Source organism: Lissotriton vulgaris, chromosome 1_1 (genome assembly GCF_964263255.1).
Source record: "Lissotriton vulgaris chromosome 1_1, aLisVul1.2, whole genome shotgun sequence".
Classification (NCBI taxonomy): Eukaryota; Metazoa; Chordata; class Amphibia; order Caudata; family Salamandridae; genus Lissotriton; species Lissotriton vulgaris.
The window spans coordinates 583326394-583350699 of NC_141685.1; the positions used below are offsets into that span (position 1 = coordinate 583326394).

At 42.8% G+C, this 24306-nt stretch overlaps 1 protein-coding gene across 1 annotated transcript in view; it reads right to left on the reverse strand.

Annotated features, from left to right (window-relative positions):
* LOC147747508 (calcium-activated chloride channel regulator 1-like) overlaps nucleotides 1-24306 on the reverse strand; it is an 820724-nt gene that overhangs the window by 258540 nt on the left and 537878 nt on the right. Inside the window, exon 10 of the mRNA XM_086953977.1 lies at nucleotides 633-854. Within this exon, the coding sequence (XP_086810103.1) occupies nucleotides 633-854 (222 nt within the window). The remainder of the gene's footprint in view (nucleotides 1-632; nucleotides 855-24306) is intronic.

A 24306-nucleotide genomic window follows, 5' to 3' on the forward strand; every position in this document is an offset into this window, starting at 1 on the left:
AACTATGCTTAATCTACCATCTTAAAATAATAGTATTGTGTATTTTTGTCGTGTATGGTCTTGTGGTAACTCTATATTAAGTATACTTATTTTTTATATAAAACCTGTGTGGTGTCCATTTGTACTGTTGTCAATTGGTTACTATATGTGGACACAAATGCTTAACGCACAACGCCTCTGAGATAAAGCCTGTCTGCTCGTGCCAAGCTACCAAGGGGGTGAACAGGGGTTATTTTAGGAGTGTAATCCCCTTATCCTGAGTAGAGGTGAGGGTCCCTATTTGTCAGAAGTACCTACATGTGCCAACTAGAGACCCCCAAATTAAACACACAGGAATAGCATCAACTGCTAACCGGACAGACACCAAATAACCTGAACTATGTAAGTCACTGAGGGAGGGTACAAAAAGTGGCCCACTCAGCCCATCATTATTCTGTGTGCTATTAAAACAAACAACACACATTAGCATTGAGCTGGCATGTTCCAAATCAGGACACAGAAAAGCTCAACTTACCTGTGGGCTCAGAATGACACATTTAGAAGGCAGTACCACTATGACGGCCTTAGGATGCTTCTAAACATAAAGACCTGTACCCTTATGAAGATTGTCCACTGATAGTATGATTTCCCACCTGAGCAGTGCCTGGGATTTGAAGACGAGCTGTTCTGGTAGTTGGGTCCACAGTAAAGTTGGCATTAGAATAGGTATCTCCGTTAGGGGCAGCGACTTCTATGTTTGGTACGATGCCCTGCCACGTGACGACAAAGAAGGTGTCATTCCCCACAGTGCTGTCAAAGGCCACTGTCTTGTTCAAACACTGGTACCATCCAAGACTTACTCCGTCACTTTCAAGCTGTAAAAGAAAGAAGGCATCAGTTTAGACTGAATTAGAGTTATGGACCATCGAAAATCTCTTCCTTTAAATATTTATTTTATGATGACGTTTTTGTTATTATAGCAAACCTATTTAAGAAATACAGTTCTTTCGCTTCCAGCTTTTAGTCTGCCTTAAACGTAAATGTTAAACTATACGGTTAAAATAATTTGCAGATTTAGATAGAAAAGCTGGACGTTTGATTCCCAACCTAATTATGACAGATGAGCTTTGGAAGTAATCAGAATGAAAACATGGTACAGTTTACTTTGCTTGTAAACGGTCATTCATTATTATATAATACAAAACAATGATATGTTAGTTAAATACTTGCCCTGAATATATCAACAAAATGCAGCATAATGTACTATCACTGGGCACATTAAACTAAAGAAACATTGTATAATTTAAGAGTACTGTGTAAATCAGTAAATCAATTTATCTTTCTTTCATTCACACAAGGTGCATCATAAAAGAGTAAATACCGGTTAAGAACGAATACAAACAGGTAAAATACATTAAAATCAGAGGGGCACAAATTCAGTTCACGTTATAACAGGTAATTCATGAATCAATATATTGCTAGTATCGATTTTCTTCTCACTTGGGTCACCCTAAGAAATCTTACAAGTACCACAAACGTATAGAGGTTTGGAAGCAGTTGCAAGTATAAAAAGGTCCGGCCTGCATTGCTCAAAATTTTGTGATTTCAGTAAGGGTATAGTAAAAGAACTTCTCAAATCCATATAAAATTTACAGAAAAGTGCAATGTGCATGGTTGATTGATTGGATGCATTGTTACATGGGCAGCGCAGTAAATCATTTGACCAGTCATTGGGGTTTGGAAAGCTTATCAGGTGATGGAAAATATTTAATCTAAAACGTGTTAAAATTAATCTATGTTGGGCATTAAGAATATTAAAAAGGTATGGTTGTGTGGAAAAGGTGGTCAGGACCATTTTGTTACGTTTCACAGTTGGTTTGACCAATTCCACACATTATCGCAAGTCCTCCAGATGATTTAGACACCCCGTTTTTAATCCTTTTCTCAAAATATTTAACAAGGATTCTGGTCACTCATAAAATTCCGGACGGCCCATATCTATCAGGGAATTCTGGATAAATTTTAAACAGGGAATCTTTAGGGCCATTTCAGAGTCACAGCAATCCTTAACTGCGGCACGATTCAATGTCCATATGTTCAGAGGTCCATATTTCGTGCCATAACAAGAGTGATTGAATCCTCACCAAGTCTATTAGATGATTGGTCTCCGGTTCAGAGTGACATAAAATGGCATTTTCCACCGCCTGCAACAATTCAACATTTGCATATCCGAACCATACATTGCAATTGTTCTACATTTTGCATGATAAATAGATAACATTTCTTTTAGTTGAATATTCCCCAATTTCCTGGAAAAATTACGAAGTGCCGAGATAGATCTTAAAAATTGCAATCTTCTAGATTTAATTGCTGTTTTCCATGTACCTTCACTATCAAATAAAATACTCAAGTAGGAAAACGTTCGGGTTTGGGGTAAAGTTTTCTTTTATAGGGGAATAGGGTGGGAAGTAATTTAATAATAATTATTTAATTAATAAACATTTTTTTAAAAATGAAATAATAATTAATTGGTAATTAATTAATAATAACTAGTTAATTAAATTAATTAGAGTTAATGTGCTAATATATATTTTTTTGTTAATTAATAATTAATTGGTAATTAATTAATAATAATTAGTTAATTACAATAATTAGAGAAATATGCTAATATATGTAATTTTTTAGTGTTAATATTAATTATTTAATTAAATTAATTAGAGTTGATGTGCTAACATATTTTAATTTTTGTTATTGTTAAATAATAATTAAGTGGTAAATCATAATTATTAAGTGATTAAATGATATGATTTATTTATGTGTAGTGGGTTGTGTGTTTATAGGGTAATAGGGTGTCATATAATAAAATGTAATTAATAAAAGAGATTGTATTTATTTATTGGTATTTATTGTTAATTAAATGGTAATTAATATGTGTTAATTAGTTCAATTTAAATTAGATCAATTTAATATAAATAATTGTTATTAATTGATTATTTGATATTTATATTAATTGTGTTTTTTTGTATGTGTACTGTGTTGTGTGTTAAAGGGGGAGTAGTGTGTGAATTCATTTTTACCCCCATGCTATCCAATGCTTTCCCTACTGTTGCACCCTTTGGAGTGGGAATCGTAATTTTTACCCCTACGCTATCCAACGCTTTCCCTATTGTTGCTCTCTATGGAGTGGGAATAGTAATTTTTACCCCTACGCTATCCAACGCTTTCCCTACAGTTGCACCCTCTGGAGTGGGAATAGTCATTTTTACCCCTACACTATCCAACCTTTTCCCTACTGTTGCACCCTCTGGAGTAGGAATAGTAATTTTTATTCCTACGCTATCCAACGCTTTCCCTACTGTTGCACCCTCTGGTGTGGGAATAGTAATTTTTACCCCTACGCTATCCAACGCTTTCCCTACTGTTGCACCCTCTGGAGTGGGAATAGTAATTTTTACCCCTACGCTATCCAACCTTTTCCCTACTGTTGCACCCTCTGGAGTAGGAATAGTAATTTTTACCCCTACGCTATCCAACGCTTTCCCTACTGTTGCACCCTCTGGTGTGGGAATAGTAATTTTTACCCCTACGCTATCCAACACTTTCCCTACTGTTGCACCCTCTGGAGTGGGAATAGTAATTTTTACCCCTACGCTATCCAACCTTTTCCCTACTGTTGCACCCTCTGGAGTAGGAATAGTAATTTTTACCCCTACGCTATCCAATGCTTTCCCTACTGTTGCACCCTCTGGTGTGGGAATAGTAATTTTTACCCCTACGCTATCCAACCCTTTCCGTACAGTTGCACCCTCTGGAGTGGGAATAGTAATTTTTACCCCTACGCTATCCAACGCTTTCCCTACTGTTGCACCCTCTGGAGTGGGAATAGTAATTTTTACCCCTACGCTATCCAACCTTTTCACTACTGTTGCACCCTCTGGAGTCGGAATAGTAATTCTTTACCCCTACGCTATCCAACGCTTTCCCTACTGTTGCACCCTCTGGAGTGGGAATAGTAATTTTTACCCCTACACTATCCAACCTTTTCCCTACTGTTGCACCCTCTGGAGTGGGAATAGTAATTTAAACCCCTACGCTATTCAATGCTTTTACTACTGTTGCAATATGTGTAGTAAGTATATATATTAATTTAGATGTACACTTTTTAATTTATTTTAAATGTATATGTATTAGTTATTAATTTTTAAATATGTTTTAATGTTTTTATGTAATAATTGTAAAATTATATTTATTTTTTAATTATTTTTACATTATTATTAATACATTAAAAAAACGATATATTTAATTTCGATATTTTTGTACTACGACATTTTTTTTCCCGATATTTTTGTACTTACCTTTATGAAGATATAACTCCGATATTTTTGCTGTCGATATTTTTGTGTCGATATATTTGTATGTAGATATTCTGTCTGTCGATATTATGTCAAACATTCGGCGGAATTCATATTGTGGGTCGGAGATCTTGTCATTGCTGTCGACCCAACTTTATAACCTGGCTAGAAGTATACGACCCACCACCTTGACTAATGAGTCAAGTAGGGAGATCAGTCTGTAGTGCGATGGACAGCTTTGGTAACCTTTTTTAAATATAGGCACAATTTGAGACTCTGCTCAAGTCAAAGGGAACCCCATACATTGGTCAGAAGGGGAGCCCAGAGATCAATGTTTGCTTTAAATATGTCAATTGTAATGCCATCTTGCCCAGGAGCTTTGTTTCCCCTACTTGAGCCAATAGCAAGGGAAACTTCTTCCAGAGTCAAATTTAAGGTGGAACAGACCGGTATGGGAGCAAGCATCTGCAGAGCAACTTCGGGACTTAAAGCTCGATGATAAATTGCACTATTTACAGTAGACAAATAAAGGACAGAAAAATGTGTTACCTAGTCTTCTTCAGTCACTGGAACCTCAATTCTAGGTATATCAGTATTACTTTGTATTGGGGAGTTAACCACGTACCAAAATGCAGGGGTATCGTTACTTCGACTAGCCTCATGCAATTTCACCCACATCTCGTCTTTTAGTGTTTTCTTACGCTTTTCTAAGGTAAGCCTATTTTCCCGCCTCCAATGTTGAATCTCCTCAATATTTCTAGTTTTTCAATGCTCCTATACATTGTTGTTGGTTTCGCTGCATGCATGGTCAAACCATCCCTTGTTTTCTGTACCTGCCTTCTACCTTGCTGATAGCCCCTCTTTAATGGTGTGGGTTATTTGTCCGAAGGTTTCCTTAATAGCGGAAGCCTCCTTTGAAGAATCCAGACAGACCATGAAGACACTATTATACTTCTGAAATAATTTCTCTAAAAAGACAATTGGGTTGACCATCGACCACTTTAATGTAAACCCATTAATTCGAGAGAGCTCTAAGTTCTCCACTGCAAAGGTATGGGAGGGATCCCTCTGGTCATTTACTGAACAAAAGTTTAACCTTAGGATCTGGGGGTAATGATCACTTACAACACAATCATGTAGGGTACAATTGCTAATAAAAGTTGATTACCGAATTACCGGTGGTGCAGTCAAAAGTGTAAGGTACCTCAATTGGGATATTGCCAAACTCATTGCAGTAGCCTAGATTGTATTTAGAAATAAGCTCATTGAGCTTCCTACCATACTCTGAATGTAAAAAGTGAGTGGCACCCTTTTTGTTGGTGAAATCAGACCACAAACAGATTTCGAGGGCAATTTACATAATTGGATGTTAAAATCCCCCACCCAGAGTATAACTTTCTCCCCAGTCCTCTGCAGGAGAGTGGTGTCCAGGTAATTTTCAAGAGAGGACAATATGGCCAATACATCAGACTCACAAGCATTATTCTAAAAATTAACTAAAAACACCATAAGTGGTCCAGCAAGATTAATTCTGACAACCTGATAATAAGAACTAGCGGTCCTAAGTTTTACAGAAGAAGAATATTGTTTATTCAATACATAGGTAAAAAGACTATCCATTCCTACCGTGGCTAGATGGAATAGTGGGAAAGTTGTATGTTTTGAAACCATTGAGATGACAAGGATCAGTAACCCAGGTTTCTTGTAAACAGACAATGGTAAAATTGTTTAAAAAGTTTTAGCCAATCTGGGAAATTGAGCTTGGTGCACAACCCTGCTACATTCAGGAAATTGCTGTGATTCTAATAGACTTAATAATAATGGTTCTGTCGGTACACAATACCTACTGCTTTGGTATTTCACTGATATTATTTGTTTACTTTGCCCCTGGCCAAGATACAAAGTTAGCACAATTTATGGCACTCACAATCAAACCACACAGACCAAAGGCTAAAACGAAAGCAAATTTTTACTCAAATACTTTCATGCTTTGAATTGAAACATATAATACAACAATAGCTGTACCTAAAACATACTTAAAATATAATTTGGCATACAAATTTTATGCACATGATTGATACACAATAAAAACAACAATTGAATTTGTTATTTCATGTTCTCATTGATGAAGACAACTATATATACAATAATCTAATAGGTATAATGATTTGATGTTGGATCCTAAGAGATTTTGAATAGTTGGTTCAAACAAAGAAAGGGATGCATCGACGTTTCGACCCTGGAAAAGATGCGGTGATTTATTGCATCAGGGGCGGGTCTTCATCAGGACTGTATATATATATATATATATATATAGGACAGCCTCTTGTGAACCTGCTCCTCACGGAGTCCTGGTCACTTTCTGTAACAGACTGTCGGTCAGCCGACTCGGACAGCGTAGATGCTCTTCTTACCTCTGTAGTGCTTTATTTGTACAGGAGGCAGAGCAAGGCGATTATTCTCCAATTTATTTGTGATAAAAGCCGGTCGTCCGTTTACCCTTCAAATACTCATCATCCACTCCCATTTTTCCTACCTGTGATCGAGATTACTACTCGGTTCACCACGCCTCTACCGCGACGTACTTCTTGGCATAATCTAATCATTAGTGGACTTAGAGGTAAATTAGCTCTGGTGTGATTTATAGAGTTGTACAAACTAATGCCAAGCTTTATACTAAACACGATAATTTGTACCTCTGTAGATTCGGCATCGCTCCTCTTCATTCTGTGTATCGACGTACATCGCTACTCACTTTATTTGTCCGTACGAGTTGGACAACGACTCATAGACTCGGCCTCAGACCCGTATTGTTACTGAAACTGAATGTGTATCGGTGTGGGCCATCCTTGATACTGGGTAATTATTAATTCTGTATTTTATTTAAATTCCACGTAAGGGCCCCGATCGTGTGAATTAATTGGTATATTTATATTTAGGATTAACCACTTCTGCTCTTTGGATTAGCGTTCCAACCAAAAAACTAACGTTGTCCAGCATTTAAATGAAGGTAAAAATTTTATCCATCTTAGATTTTCCTTGATTTCTAAAACATCCACAAACTTGAAACTGGAGGTTTGGGGTTATCGAATTGTACAACTTGAGTAAGAATCATTACGAATAATTTGAATGGACCCCCTTTTTTAATTTCTGAAATAAGTTTCTGAATACAACAAATTCATAATGTTTTTTGTACATAAAGCATTGCATTTATTTGTGCCAATCAGAAGAAGTGGGAATACTTATTGATATCCCCTGAGTGTATATACTTGATGTATAATTCAATGTATGGGACTGATGCTCTTTTTGATTTCTCATGATGATACTAGAGTTATACCCTAGATTAATTAAACATATGAAAAAGCTCTGCAAATACTGCAATTAGAAGCAGGCACATAAATGCAAAAATGAACTCTCTTTTACTTGATCTCTCCATGGTCCAACCATATGTCTTTGTAAATATTGTCTTTTGTTTTTTTGTGCGATTAGTGTTATTTGTGTTTGGTCACTAAGGTGTTATAGATAAAATATATAAAATAGATATTGTTGTGTAACTGCCAACATTTTTGTTTCAGATTACACTTGTTCAATATACAGCTCCCAATTGACACCAGTCCTGAAGATGGTCTCACGAAGTGCTCTCTAGGAGACTGAAACGTCGACCTCCACCTCATCCTTACTTTATGTTATACATTTGACAGGTGTTTTTAGGTTCTGTTGAGTTACTCATTAACATATTGTTTATATACCTGCAGACCTAATGAATTTTGAATGAACTATATCTGTATATGAGACTAATTGTTTTACCACTTGATAAATTCAATTTTTTTCTATACACCTTTTGTGTTTGTGTTTGTTATCCATGTAGTCTTTCTGTATTTTGATGAATTGTGTTTCTTTACAATTATTAACTCACTTTGTGGAATTGAATTCTCATAAGGATCATTGATTAATCCTTCCCAGTTATACTTGAATTATCAATAGTTGCTTAAACAAATTCCCTTGAAGGCACCTATACCCCTCTCCTTGGATTTTTGTTAGTGTTTTTGTTGGACTTGGCACTTTTTGCAGGGTCATCCCTGAACTTTTTTCCTTCCTCCTGTATTTTGCCTGACCTGTTGTTCGCTGTTTTATGACTCTGGGCACTTTACCAATGCTGATCAGCGCTAAATTGCATATGCTCTCCCTATTGTATGGATTAGTTATTCCATGATTGGCTGGTTTGATTTACTTGTCAGACCCTAGTACAGTGCACTGAGTGTGTCCAGGACTTGTAAACCAAATGCTGCTGGTGGGTTTGCAGTACTGGTTGTGCCACCCACAGAAGCAGCCTGTAAAAGTGTGTCTCAGGTCTGCCACCGCAGAGCCTGTGCGCAGTCTGGTACTGCCATGTTGACTGGGCATGCGCACCCACTTGCCAGTCACTAAACCTTCCCTGTTCTTCATGTCAGACACCCCTATCAATCAATCAATCAATCAATCAATCAATCAATCAATCAGAGTACTTGTAAAGGTAAAGCACACTACTTACCTGTGAGGGTCCCAAGGCGCTGAGGGGAGACACCCCGCTGCTACTGCTCGAAGAGCCAGGTCTTGAGGAGTCTTCGGAAGGCGAGTAGGTCTTGGGTCTGCCATATGTGGGTAGGGAGGGTGTTCCAGGTCTTGGCGGCGAGGTAGGAGAAGGATCTGCCGCCGGATGTCGTTTGTTGGATGCGTGGGACAGTGGCGAGGGCGAGGCTGGCGGAGCGGAGCTGGCGGGTGGGGGTGTGTAAGTGGAGTCTGCTCTTCAGGTAGGCTGGTCCGGCGTTGTGGAGTGCTTTGTTTGCGTGGGTGAGGAGCTTGAAGGTGATCCTCTTGTCGATGGGGAGCCAGTGTAGGTTTCTCATGGGGGGGGGGTAATGTGGCTGCGGCAGTGGACGTTGACGATCAGTCGGACTGAGGTGTTTTGGATGCGTTGTAGTCGTCATAAGTGTTTGGCTGGCATTCCTGTGAAGAGTGCATTGCCATAGTCCAGTCTGCTGCTGACAAGGGCCTGTGTAACCGTTCTTCTTGTTTCGGTCAGGATCCACTTGTAGATCCTGCAGGGCATGCGAGGGGTGTTGAAGCAGGAGGAGGATACGGCATTGACCTGCTTAGACATGGAAAGGGAGGAGTCGAGGATGAATCCTATATTGCATGCATGGTCGGTGGGTGTTGGTGCTGTTCCCAGTGTGGTCGGCCACAAGGAGTCGTCCCAGGCTGAGGGGGTGGGTCAGAGGATGAGGACCTTCGTCTTGTCCGAGTTCAGCTTCAGACGGCTGCTCCTCATCCAGTCGGCGACGACCTTCGTTCCCTATGGTAGGCCCACGGGCAGGGTGCATTGTAAGCATAAGGTAGGACAAGCCCTGATGTGTGTGGCATGTCCTAATAGTGAATTACAGGCATTTTCGTTTTTCAATATTGCAAGGCTACCTATTACCCATAGGTCAGAATGGTCAGTTTGATTATTACATCTTATAATCCTAACTGACTCAGGGGACTAGGTGGAAATTCGAGTTTAGTATGCCTGAACTCAGAATGATAAAATCTTTCTTTTAGTGAAGTTGATATTAACATTCTATGTTTGAAAATACCACTTTTTGAAAGTAGGTATTATCTTGTCTAACTATCCAAGCCTGTCTCTGCTAGGTTGTGTATTACTTGTCTGGAGTTTGAGTGACAGGGGCTGGAAGATTCCAGCAGACAGGGTAAGTCAGCCCAGTGCTTAATAGAGAGATCTGCATCTAGATGGGAGGGAGGAGTTGCACCTGGGACCTGAATAGGGCTGTGCCTTCCCTCCACAATGCTGGCTCCACCGCCTGTGGCGCGTCTGATGTCTCGGCCCTGCACTGTGAAAGGAAAGAGAGAGTCATGTAAACAGAGTGCTCATGGACTGACCATAACTGGTTTGGACTAGGCAAAGGCCTCCCTGCCTTCAGAGAACAAAGAGAAACTGTGTATAAAAGAAGGGACCCAAACCCCAGAACTGTAGATCCCTTTTGGACAAGAAGAAGAGACCTTTGCTGAAGATTGGAACTAGAGAGACTGAGGAGAGACTATCCCTAAGCTGGAGTGCTGCTTGGGGGATTAACCTGCAGTGGTTGCCTGACTGCCAAAGAAAGGAGAGAGAACTTTGTGTACTTTATTCCAACTTGTAAGGATCTTCAAGGGCTTGAGGAAAGAGCTTGCCTCCTGCTGAAGTCTCAGGGACAAGAGACTTCACCCCAAGAGTTTTTTGGAAGGACCTGCAGTTGTGCCGGACTTTCTGAGGAACTGCGTGGCGCAAGGAGCTGCAAGCGCGACTCAAGATTAGAAAGCGTGTCGCCGAACTGCCGCTGCCACTTCACAACACAAAGCGCCTCGCATTGCCGGAGAAGAGGATCGACATCGCAGCAGACGCCGCCGCATCACCGGTAAGCGTATCGCAGAAGAATCGTTGAGTTATGGTAGGGCCACCGAAACGTGTTGCATCGCCAGGTAAGAGGATCGACGTCACATCAGACGCCGCTGCTTCACTGGGAAGCGCGTCGTAGGGCCTGTTGTGGCTCATCGCCAGAGACGAGGATCGACGTTGCATCAAACGCTGCCACATCTCCGTGAAGGGTGGCACTGGACCTGTGGCGGCTCATCACCGGAGAAGAGGATCGACCTCACAGCAGATGCCGCTGCATCACCGGGAAGAGTGTCGCAGGGCATGTTGCGGCTCGCATTGTTGTGGAAGCAACTCGCAACACCAGGGGAGAGGATCGACGTCGCAGCAGACGCCACCGCATCACTGGGACGCGTGTAGCAGGGCCTGTTGCGGTTCGCATCGTGTGAAGCATCCTGCATCGCAGGAGAAGAGGATCGACATCGCAGCAGACGCCGCTGCATCACCGGGAAGCGTGTTGTATCCAGAAGAAAGCGCCATCCTGGTTTCTTTGCACCAGATCTTTGACGCATCACTGTTCTTGCAACAATTTCGTTGTCTTGCGTTAGGTATCTTAAGGTACATTGAACTCAGAGTGTCGCATTTACCATCTTAAGAGAACCAAGCTAATTTTACCATTTGTAAGTACAGAATTGTGGATTTTTGTCATTTATAGTTGTGTTAAATCTATATAAAATATACTTATTTTTAATATACAACTTGTGTGGTGTCCATCTGTAGTGTTGTCACTGGGTTACCGTATGTGCTCACAAATGCTTTACACACTGCCTCTGAGATAAGCCTGTCTGCTCGTGCCAAACTACCAAGGGGGTGAGCAGGGGTTATTTTAAGGTTGTACCCCCTTACCCTGACTAGACGCAAGGGTCCCTATTTGTCACAGGTACCTACCTATGCCAATCAGAGACTCCCCAAATCTAACAGTCTCCCTCATAAGATTTTTCACCACCAGCTTCTCAGCTGATACCTGTTCTGGTGAGTGCACCTGTCTGGCTCCTCCTCCACCCTATTAGGAATTTGAGATGCCACTTTACTAATTTGGTGTTTTTCCATTGGTCCAAGGAACACCCTACTGCTTTTTTTTTGCAACTCTGTATGCCCCCTTTCCTTCCCCCCAGAGTTCATATCCTTAACTTTACTTGTCCGATATTTATTGGTTGTAGCCCCTAGTTTAGTGTGCCACTGACCTGGTTCTGTGTGTCCTGCCATAATACTTGTTGCCAGGATCACCAAAAGACTTCAAAGTCACAATATCCAAGGGCTCCTGCAGTGCGTTTTGACTGCCTTCTTGTATGTAGCTCCCTATTGCCTTTGTTCTGCCTCTGCCTAAAGTGCCCCGATGGGGCTCTGTGCTACTGCCCTCCGTCCCCTGGTCAGCACATATCCAGCAGTCCTGGCCAGACACCCGAGGGTTTCTGTGAAGCCGGTCGCCCGCCAAGCTTTTTTGCCACCAGCCCTCTTACCGCCAGCTGGCCACGCTTGAAGTCCTGGAGCAGCCAGAAAACAATGTCGCTACCTGGTACGAAGCAGTATCTTTTACTATGAAACTCTGTTACTTCAAACCGGTACTCCCACCAACATTTCCTTATATTATCCGCTATGCCTCTCCTCTCATTTGGGAAAAATCAGTCGCATCAGTCACATCAGTCTCTCAATTCGGGAGCCTCCGCGACCGCGCCTCAAGCGGAAATCATGTTTCCCACCCAGGCTGCCTCTCCTCTACAGTTATGTCAATGTAGCGGGCCTCCTCAGGCTAAGGTAGAGGAGGGTTTCCCAAGGGAGGGAGGGATGGGGAGTCACAGGTATCGATGTCATGTAATGTATTGTAATGTAAAAAAGATTTATAGAGCGCAACATACACCGGACGGTTTCTTGGCGCTGTTCACTAAATCAGGAGGAGACAAAGAAGGGGGTGCAAGGGAGCTTATGTGTAAGCACAGCGGAAGAGGTGAGTTTTTAGGAGAGACCTGAAGTGAAGGTAGGAGGAGGAAAGTCTAAGTTCCGGAGGGAAAGAGTTCCAGAGTGAGGGGGCCAGAAAAGAGAATCTGAGGCCTCCGTGCTTTTTGCGCCTAAACCTGGGCGTCTGAAGGAGAGCGTGGTGGGAAGATCGGAGGGGTCTGGAAGGGACGTACGGGTGCAGAAGCGACGAGATGAAGGAGGGGCCGATGCCGGCCAGGGATTTGTGGGTCAAGCAGCCTAGTTTGAATTGACAACGCTCTGATACAGGAAGCCAATGAAGGGCTTTAAGTAGAGGACGGACGTGGTGATGTTTAGGTTGGTGGTAAATGAGGCGTGCTGCCTGATTCTGTATCAGCTGAAGTCTTTTGATTTGGTATTGCCGGATACCTGCGTACAGGGTAGAGGGAGCAGTGGGTAAAAAAGAGAAAAAATTTGGTCATTATTGCAAAATATATAACCTAGCCTCTAATAAGATAATGACTCTAAGAAATATAAGATGACAGCCAGCCAGAAAACACAGATAGAAATCCTATCATGCAACGTTAATGAGCCTGGAGTGAAATATAGAAGGGAGAAGTTGTTGCAATATTTAAAAGACGCCCCAGCCCAGATCATGATTTTACAAGAGACCCATCTAATGAATGAAGAGAGGAAAGAGGTTCTTAAGTCAAGGAAATGGATACAGGAAGCAGTATTTACAGATCAACAGCTTACCATTAGAGGGGTAGTGATTCTGGTGAAAACGAATCCCCAGATTATAATAGAGTATAGTAAAATAGATAAGGCAGGTAGTCGGGCCATAGCCAAAATAAGATATATAATCAGGCCTATACAGTGGCTGGCTATAACTGCCCCAATATAGATGACCCTACTCCTTTTGGTAACTTGCTCACAGAACTTTTGGATTTCCCTGACCCTGTTATTTTGGCAGGGGATTTCAATGTAGTTCTGGATATTAATCCAGATCGTTCCAGCAAAAGTAGAGCAATGACAAACAATTAGACTCGCTCCCTGATAAAAAAACTCAGTAAAGGATTGAGGTTGCTGTGACATCTGGAGGGAGAGGAAGGGATCCTTTAAGAGTTATACCTTTAATAATAAAAAATATGGGCACCAATCAGTCAAAATATAAAAGATCAAGTTGGTGCGGTGAACCACGTGGGATCACACCTGTCAGACCACTCGGCCATCATTTTATGTTTGGCCCCCTCAAACAGTGTAGTACAGAAGAGGTGGTCTATGGATCTTACTATATTGTTTGATGATGATAGAGTAGGCAAACTCGGGAAAGAAACCCAAGAGTTCCTCGAGAAAAATTTAGATTCAACCCCATCAGGTATAGTTTGTGATGCCTATAAGTTTTTTTTAAGGGGGAAAATAATATTCATTCAATCCCACAAAAACAAGCAACAAAGGGAAGAGATAGCAAGTATCGAGAGAGAGATTTGGCTTTTAGAACAGCAGGGATAGTACAAGGACCCTTGCAAATTTCTATCCAGGTTTTAAAAAACTATCTTGTAGGAGTGGTGGAAAGCAGATTACAAGAAAGGTGGCAAGCAAGTAAACTTGTCCATTTCAAATATGGAGAAGGATGCAGCAATCTGCATGCTTGGAAGACCAAAAATGACCAGGCAAAATACTTTATTAAAGAATTAACGCAAAAAGGTTCAGGTAATCTAATAGAGACAAGAGAAGGCATAGAGGAGGCTTTTCAGAACCATTTTGGAGAAGTATATTCAGGAAATCTAACCACGAGGGAGGGGGAGGTGGAAGAATGGTTGGGTCAAGATACCCCACGGAAGATTCCCGATGCCCAGAGAGAAGTGATTAATAGCCCAATAACAGTAGAGGAAATAAGAAAATCCATTAGAGCAGAGAAACCAAACAAAGCAGCAGGTCCAAATGGTCTCCCTATCGAGATTTATAAAAAGTTAGGGGAATGTTTAGCCCTGATTTTGGCCAAGCTGGTATCAGCTATTTTTTCAAAAATGGCAGGGAGATTCCACAGTCTTGGGTTGATGCCCTTGTGATGTTGATACTAAAACCTGAAACACCACCAAATTGTTGTGACTCCTATAGGCTTAGTGGGATAGTGGGTAATCTCCTCCATGAAGATCATACGGGTTTTGTACGAGGAAGGGGAATTAAAGACCTTAAATATAGTTTAATTGGTGCCATAAATATAGCCACAACGTACAAAGTACCACTGGCGGTGATTACAGTGGACACAACCAATGCCTTTGATAGGGTAAACTGATACTTTCTACAGAAGATTTTAAAGTTGTCTAATTTTGGAGAGAATTTTTGCACGGCAATAGACCCACTATAAAGAAGGCCTACTGCTAGAATTGTAGTGAATGGGAATCTGTCAAAATCATATAACATCTTCAGGGGGACAAGGCAAAGTGCCCCTTATCCCCCCTTCTATTTAACATATATGTTGAGCCCTTAGCGGAAAAGATAAGACACCATGAGAGTTTTTCCTCTTTTAAATTCTGAGGATGGGAGAAAAAAGTTGGGTTATATGCCAACGACATGGTGGTTTATTTCTCAGAAGCTGACTCCTCACTTCCTGTGGTCAACGAAATAGCATCGGGGTTCAGAGTTATTTCAGGATATGAGATAAATGAAAATAACTGTCAAAAGTGGATGCTGTTCCTCTGTTAGTGCAGTCTTGTAAAAAGAATTGTGTGCCGTCCACCGTTGGGAGGCGGTGGTGGTGGGGGTGGTATACGAAGAAGAGATGAGCAAAGCTTCAACTGAACCCTCACTTCAGGGGAGCTGCCACTCTCCACATTTTTAATGAGGTAGATAACCAACCAGAATAAAGACATTATTTGGAATATCCAACCTTTTTTAAAACACTGTCTGCACTTCACTGTACCTACATTTACACGGGCCACACACCCCCACTTCATCAAATGGCTAAGGAACAAAATATCTCTGATAAAGAGCCCCTTCGCGGGTGCCCGGTGGGTATTACAGCACCAACCCAATGTGGAGCAGGTCCAGATGATGAAGCATGACACTTAGCTTGCTGGGCGTGTGAGGACCCTAGTTCCGCTAAAGCAGGTTCCCCCGTGCACCCCTGCTTATCCTCTGTATACCATCCCCCCACCACCACCACCTCCCAACGGTGGATGGCACACAATTCTTTTTACAAGACTGCACTAACAGAGGAACAGCATCCACTTTTGACAGTTTTACTTGATTGGGCACTTTTGCTGGTCCTCTAAAAACAGCCTACTAGTCCCCCCTTTTTGAGATATAAATTAAAATAAAACAGTAGTGATGACTTGGAATATTAACTCGCAGTTGAACTGTATTCAGGAGGATATGAGATATTTGGGCAATAAGATAGTTTCGAAAGTAAAACAAATCCCGGAATCCAACTTTCATAAGATCAATAAAGAAGTGGGAAAATTGCTACTAAATTGGGTCCATCTTCCTTTGATATTATATGGGAGAATCAACCTTGTAAAAAGGTCCATTTTTCCTAAGTACACCTTCTTGTTTCAAAATATTCCCATGGCGTTTAAGGAAGACTTGCTCAAAAAGGCTCAATCCAAAATTACTAGCTTTATTTGAACCTCAAAAGGGGTCTGTATTTCAAGGAAGAAGCTAAGGCGGCAGTACGCCAAAAGAGGTCTACAATTGCCAGATCTATTGTATTACTTCTTTTAAAATCAGGGAAAATGCTATATAGTATACCTGACTTGTCAGATCTCAGGAAAACATTTAAGGCAATGCTACCAGGAGGTAGAAGGGGGTGAATATTGGTGTTTACATACGTATGGAGACCAGAGTTTCTTTAAGAAAGTGAGTCCTAAGATTTTACAGTCTTTTGCGGAGACATGGTACAAAATCAGGAAAGAATGAAAATTAAATTATTACAGCCAAATGGCTCCTATTTGAAACTCGCCCGGTTCTCCGGAGTGGTCCAAGGACAGCCCGGCTCTCCCATTGAAAAATACTCTGGGGACAACTGATATCAGATGGGGCTTTGATTTCCTGGAAGGAATGTCAAGAAATAGCCAACAATCAGCTGTCAAGATTTAAATATCTTCAAATGAAAAGCTGGTTCCTCTCTGTTGTATCCGGTGTTGGAATATAAAATGATTTGGAAACTAGGATGATGACGAATGTGACTCCGAAAAAATAGGTGGCGAGCTGGTGTTCGTTTTTAATGGAGTTGGCAGACAGAGACTTCAATCTACCATCATTACTGTGGGAAAAGATCTTTGTTCGGAGTACAGATTGAAGAATTATGGCAAGTATCTTGTAACTTTTTATACTCCACGGTCTGGGCTGCAAATTTAAGGCAAAGCCACCTTTTCTGTCTTCAATGAGTTTATTGTACTCGGTTTACACTGTCCAAACTGGGCTAAGGCCCCACGCCGAGAGGTATAAAGGGTGGTAAGGAAAAAGGAGACAGTACTCACATGTTTTTGGAATGCCCCAAACTCCAGGTGTTTTGGGAGGATGTGAGTAACACAATATCCTTAATACTTGGAGAGTCACTCCAGTTAAGCAAAACTCTTGCCTTTTTTGGGATTATGGAAAACTGTAAAATGTTGTCAAATAACACAAAAAAATTGATTTCTACCTGATACTCTTGGCACGTAGTGAAATTTGTAAAAATTTGGTTAAATCTACTCCCCCCAAATAAATAGAATGGATGATGTCAGTAAAGTATACTAATTGGCTGGATAGGGCATCTAAGAAAAAATGTAACAAGTTTTGGCTCCCCTATGAGAACGGGGTGAAGCAATTCACTTAAATACAGTCCGATGATTAGACCTCTATACCATACAGCTTGATTACTCCTTTGGTGACTTCACAGGAGATGGTGAGAAATCATGTTACCTATGGTTGGAGATTAGTAAACACTGTATACGCTGATCCATCCTTGGTGTGGTATGAACGATCTCTGGCTGGCGCTATTCTAAGGGAAGCCCCGGAGTAAGGAATACTATCTATTGGTAACCGAGGCTAATGAGGACAAAAAAAACAGCTTTTAAGCGATCAGTGAGGCTTCCTACAGATGTTTTAATTAGATCTAAAAGTTTGTGTATGCATGCCACTAATGAGGAAGAAGCCGGGGAATCTAATAGCGCAGCGGACAGTCCCTTATTTAAATCTATCTGAGATTTTGAACACTGTCCCGTTTTCAAGGTAGTTACCTTCTTTGATGGCTTCACTTCCCCATCACACAAAGTCGTATTAGTCTTTGTCAAAATGGGTTTAATGTTTTTGGAGAGCTCAGATGGAGGACTAGAACTTAAGGTGACCAGAGTAGCTTTGGCAGAAATTTGACCCAACCCATCTTTATTCATAGCGTCTTGGCTAGTGGGTTGTAAATCCGGGATTAATTCCAAATCCGAAGGTGTCGGGATACTTTTACTTAATGATTCAGCCCCACTTTCAGTGCACATGGTTATTGTTTTCTCCATGCTTAGTAGTTGCTTTTCAATGGCTCCCATTGCCCCACTTATAAAATTCATAATGGATTGCTGTGATTTAGGAGTAGATTTGGCTAACACGGAGCTCGGTTATTTCCTTTTCCCCATGACCAGATGGTATGTTAAAAATGTACTGCAATTTAAAAGACCCCTGTTGGACTTAGCCCTTTTTGACATGTTCACCCCTGAACTTTTTGCCTTAAGCTCTGACATGGTGGTAGTGGTTTTAGTCCTCTGGGCACTTTAGCACTGTGGCCCAGTGTAAAGTGTGTGCGTTCTCTGAGTGCGTGTAGTGAGATTGGCCTGCCCTCCCATAGGAATGCATGGGGGATGAGGGTGTCTATGGTAATACCTGATATGAGGGGAGTGCAGGGGCGAGTTTAGTATGTATAAACTTTTGAGAATAAATGCTGTGCAACGGTATGCACAGATTTATGGTGACTGGTGGAGAAATGCCACTTTTAGAAGTTGGCATTTCTGTGTGCTATGTGTCTGCCTGCCTGATGTGAATTGCATGTCAGGCTTGTGAGTGACAGGAGCTGGAAGGTGTGGGTGTCTCCAGGAGGGGCAGGATGAGTCACAGCTAGGTTGAATGGGACACTTGAGCTGAGAGAAGAGGGAGAAGAAATCCCATGACTCTGAATAGGATGGTGCTTCCCTAGTACAATGCTGGCTCCGCCCACTGTGGTGTGTCTGATCACTGAGCCCCCACCTGACAAAGGGGAGAGGAGCTGGGCAAAACAAAGGGCTCCAAATCCCCCTAAACCAGTCCTGACTGGCATCCCCAAGCCCTGTGCTGTGACACAAAGGGAAATGTAATATAAATATAGGGGCCTTGACCCCATGAAAATGTTCAGATGAGTCTTGGTGTGTTGTTCCTGCCGGACGTGCTGCTGCTGGAGTCCAGGGGGGCTGCCAGGTGGGTTTGCCTCCCTGGGCCCTGCAATGGCCTTTCTTCATCTAAGGACTGATTCTTCAACTACAAGCCCCTTTTGCTATGCTAGTGCCGTGGGAGCGCTGGACTTTGGAAGGAAGGGGAGAGGGCGTGGGCCTGGCAGCGCGGTGCTGCTGGAAGAGAGAGAGGGAATCCCTTGTTGCCGGCGAGAAATCACTGTTGCGGCCGGGAGTAAGTCAGGCAGTGAGGTGCCTGGTGGCAGGCGGGACTTCCGGTTTTGTCAAGGGAAGCCTCATGCATGCCCTCGCTAGAAAGAGGAGCCGTGGTGATGAAGGCGGAGGGGGCCCAAGGCACATTGGCAGTGCCTGCCCCTGCCGCACGAGTAGAAGTGGCCGCCGAGAGCAGAGCGGGTCTCCAGTGAAGAAGGGAAGCCCACGCTTGTGCATTCTTGCTGATGCCGAGCCCCGGGTCCCAGGAGGGTGCCCGGTAAAGGAGGCAGAAGCACTGTGTCTGCCCCAGTCCCCGCAAAGAGCCGATGAGATAAGACGGATGGGGGAGGCCGGATGAAGGCCCAGAATCAGAGCAGCCCTGTCTGGCAGGGGGCGCTCCAGTTCTCGGGAAGTTCCCTTTGGGAGAGAGAGAGCCCCAGAGAGCGGGCCGTCCCAAAGATGGGGAGGCATGTTTTACAGCCCCGTGGGGGGGTCCAGCGGGCACAAAGGTGCCAGGCTCCCCCTTTGAGGAAAGTGCTACGAATTGGGGGCAATTGAGCGAGAGTCCCTGAGAGGAACCAGAGGCACAGTGAGTGCCAGTGAGTTTCACAGCTGCCCAGCAAGTAGTGGGCAACTGCAACATTTAGGTTTGCGCCGTTGTTCCCATGGATTTCGCTGCTAGGCAGCAGCCCTGCCATTCTAGACCCAGGTCATTTGAGCCCACCAAGAAGGCCAGTTGGCCAGGGGGACTATGAGGTTAATAAATAGGTCGCCAGGCCCTAATGTGATTTATGTGATGCTAGGAAATGTGATTTATATAGTTTAATTGACTCACCCTGTTTGATGCCTCTAAATGGGGTTTTTATGATTATGGGGTTGTTTTGCCTATGCTAGTGAGATTATGTTCCACTGAGATTATTTCCTAATGTGACTTATGCTTAGGAGGTTAGGGTCTAATGCGTTTAGATTTATGAGATGATTGCATAATGTGTTTATGCTGGTGAGGTTGGCGCAGAATGTAATTTGCACCTAATGTGATACTGTACATAATGTGCTTTATGTTACAGGTTGATGCTGAGTACAGTGGTTACCAGTGATTACTGGTTGTACGTTTATGATATGTTTTACTTTTACTAAGTTCACTCTGTGATGGTTCTGACAGTAGTCCAGTGGACCCTGTTAGGTGTATATAATCCCTTGTAAATATGACCTAGTGCCAGGTGGCTCCATGTATATTATGTGAGTACTATTATAATGTGTTATGAAAATACAGAGGCTATTTTTGACATAACCTTGTGTGGAGTTCCTTTCGTGGTGTGCCTCGGATGTTGTTGCTGTGTGTGTGCGCAAATGCTTTAAACATGACCTCTGGACTAAGCCTGACTGCTCGTGCCAAGCTACAAAGCGGGTGAGCAGGGGTTATCTTTGGCGTGTAACTCCCTCACCCTGACTAGAGTGGTGGCCTCTGCCTGGCTTTGGCGCCAGCATTAGCCAACCAGCGATGCCATTTCTAATAGCCCCAAATAAACTCTTGGTGATGAGCACTTCACAAACTGGGGGACAAACACAATTTACAGGTTACAGTTCCTTTGTAGAAGAGTCCTTACTTGCACAAGGGGCGGTTAGACATGGATCGTAGCCATATCTCACAGCAAAGAGGGAGGCCCACCCCTGCCTCCTCCTGCCACGGACGGGCGCAGACAGGTCTGCCCTTTGCCCAGGCTTCGCCCGGGGACGCCCGCCTGCGTCCCACCCCCGGGAGCACAAGCCCACTTTAGAGTGCCTCCTGGCGCAAAAAGACGCTTTGGTGCCTCCCGGCGCGTGGGTCTATGGGGGATGAAGTCCACTGAAGGCGGAAGCAGCTGGTGGAAAGGCAAGGATCAGCAAACACGGGCTCCCATGCTGCGGGAGCCCAAGCCCCCTTTGGAGCGCCTCCTGGCGTGAAAGCACGCGTTGGCGCTTCTCATAAAGGCGGTAGCAGCTGCCGGCAAGTCAAGGATCAGCAAACACAGGCTTCCTGTGTAATCATTTGTCATGCCACAAAGGAAAACAAGCGTTAAGAAGGAGGCGATGGATTTGTTAATTTATTATTATTATTATTATTATTATAAATATTGTTTTTTTTTTGTAATATTATGGTCTTTACTATCATCATCAGTCATAATAATATATTTTATTTAGCACTTCACACCTATCATGCAGTAGACACTGTGGCCTTTTTCTCTAAAAGGCCCTCTCTAAGGTAAGCTACTGAAAACAGGTGCAGTTAATAAATTGTTTGTATAATAGCAGAACATAGGAGAGGGAGTGTGTTCTGTTCAAGGGAATGGTAGAGTTCCTTCTGCTCAATTGTACAGGATCTACACCCATGTATGTACTGCTTCTAGGCAAGAATGTTTATCTTGCACTACGTTTTAAGATTTGACTTGACAGCGCAGCTGTCACCAGATATTACTTCATTAACCTAAACAAGCATTTGTAATGCAATAGGTCTCGCATTTACGTGAGTTTAAGCTATTGGCATTGTAAATGGCAATGCCTTATATTTATGTTTTGAAAACCAAAAACATAACTAAAACACATTGTCATTTACAATTCCAATAGCTCTGACTCGCCTAAATGGTAGACCTACTGCATTGCGGTACAGGATACTGAATGCACTCATAGGTTTATGCTTAGTACTAATTGCTGTCTAATGAGATTACAATCGATCTCATATTGCAATAGACGTGTGCAATCTGAATAAGAGTTGACGAAAACAGTTGCATTCGGCTTTTCCAACCATCGAGCCAAATCTATTTCTGAAGGCGATCTCAGTGAAAGTCAGTGTTGGGGTCAATTTTATAATCAATTACCTTTGCAAGTGGAGTTTGTGATTGAACAGTTCAGATTCTGTAATGAACTTTGAAAATCGACCTGTCATCGATCTGAACCCCTAAAACTTTGTAGGAAGAATCGCTCTACAGTTCAAAAAGCATTCGCCATTTTTGTTTAATGGTAAACGAAAACAATGCCCTTAGTTTTAGACTGAATAATTTGGATACTGTTTATTTCACAGTAACTGGCTATGGCCTCCAAACCATATGGTGTCTGATCTAAGATTGTATCATGCCAATATTGTAATACATGTATCTTGGTTTCAGCTACCACCAACAGCAAGGTTCTTGCTAAATTATCGGTTAATGGCACCCAGATCTAGATCAAATAGGAGATGGGATAGAATGCAATTGGTTTTAATTATTTATACGTAAGAATCTTATGTAGCGTGGCCTATTTTTCTGTTACTTTACTCTTCAATCAGGTATGGGGGTACAAGTTATATCTGACGTTTTCTAGGGGTGGTAGATTTCCCTACTTGGCCAAACTGGCCCACAGATGGCATCCGACATTAGGAAATGTTGTAAAACCAATAATTGAAGCGTATGATCGTGAATAATGATTCCTTTAAAAAAAACTTCCAAAGTGTAGGAGGGATGCTATGTTACATTAGAGATTATGAGGCACCTCAGTGTCAGGCAAACTGAAATTACGTATGCTGAATTAACGTTTAGTATGGCATGTCACGTTAATGTTTGACATGACGATTGCCGTGCACAGAAACGACTACTGCCTCTCCAAACTCACAAATAATAGCTCTTCTTGCTAGCCTGATGAATGCATTCTCTCCAAACTGGGATTATGCCACAACAGCATCCTCTTGTAGTAGGCCTCGCTGGAGTGAGTGCAGGCCTGCTCAAGTAGCCTTGCATCCAACCCCTTTCAGAAGCACAAACATTACCACACATCATCCTCAATGTAAGCACACATAAGAGTTGCAAGTGGAGTCCCTAAACCACCTCTTTAGGTCTCGGCTAGGCAGCAGCGCTCATGCGCTGTATCTTCGAGAAATTAAGTAATCTCTATCAGGGGTGAAACTCCGCCTTTTGCCGAGGAATTTCTCCTGCCGCTTGCCATTTGTAAACAAAATGCCATATACAATGTAGAGGGCTTATTATTGGCTGTAGATGTGATGGGTCACTTCCGTTTATCCTGGAAGCAGCACCGCTTAACTACAGTTTTCGTCCACCCTTATGATTAATGTGTGTCCAGGGGAAATTTCTTAACCACAGACCATTGCTCTGATTTCCATATTACACCTGAAACTTTTCACTGTTCGTTTTTAGGTTGAAGCCTAGCGTAAGACTGCGCACATGTACAGTCTCGCTGGCAAGATTTAGTGATATTGGGTAGCTTGCACTAGCGGGCTTTAAGCCCCGCCCCTCGTTCCCATTGGCTGGCCTCACCATTTATGCTAAACGGTGGCCGGCCTTAGGGAAAAAGCTTGGGGTGACGTACAGTTTTCTCTTTCTGCCGTCCCACTTGGATGGACTGCCCTGACCTCCTGCTGGTGTAAAAGGTTTGTTATCTTCATTATGAGTCCAAACAGATGGCCCCATAAAGAAGATAATAAACCTTTTCTGCCAGCAGGAAGTCCAGCCGAGCCCGTCCAAGTGGGACGGGAGAAATAGAGAGAAAAGTCTACGTCATGCCGTCTGCGACGTAAATACTTGTGTGCTGCCCACAGACGCCCTGGGCGACTCTCGCAACACCTAACATTAGTCTCCCCCAACTTCTTTTCGTAAGGACTTGTGTGCATGCTAAGGTGCCAGTAATGAGAGTGCGTGCAATTTCATATTTTCATTCCCTCAGTACATCCTTCTGTTTCAACATGTTTGTCTCTGCACCTCTTTTCATGTGTGGGGTTTGTCCGAAGAGGCCCATTACCCTCTCAGGTTCCAAAACACATCACCCACTGAAGAAGCGCTAACACTGACTCCCCAAAGCAGCGGCTATCCCTCTCTCCGTGGGCGCAGGTTACAGCTCGGGGCTTTATCAATACCGCAGTCGTAAAGACCGAGACATTGAGTTAGGGGAAGCCCCCCACCCATCCCTCCCTTTTAGGGGCGTCCGTTCCACATCACCTCAGATGGAGGCCCCTCAGACAGCCAGATAACAAACTTTTGTG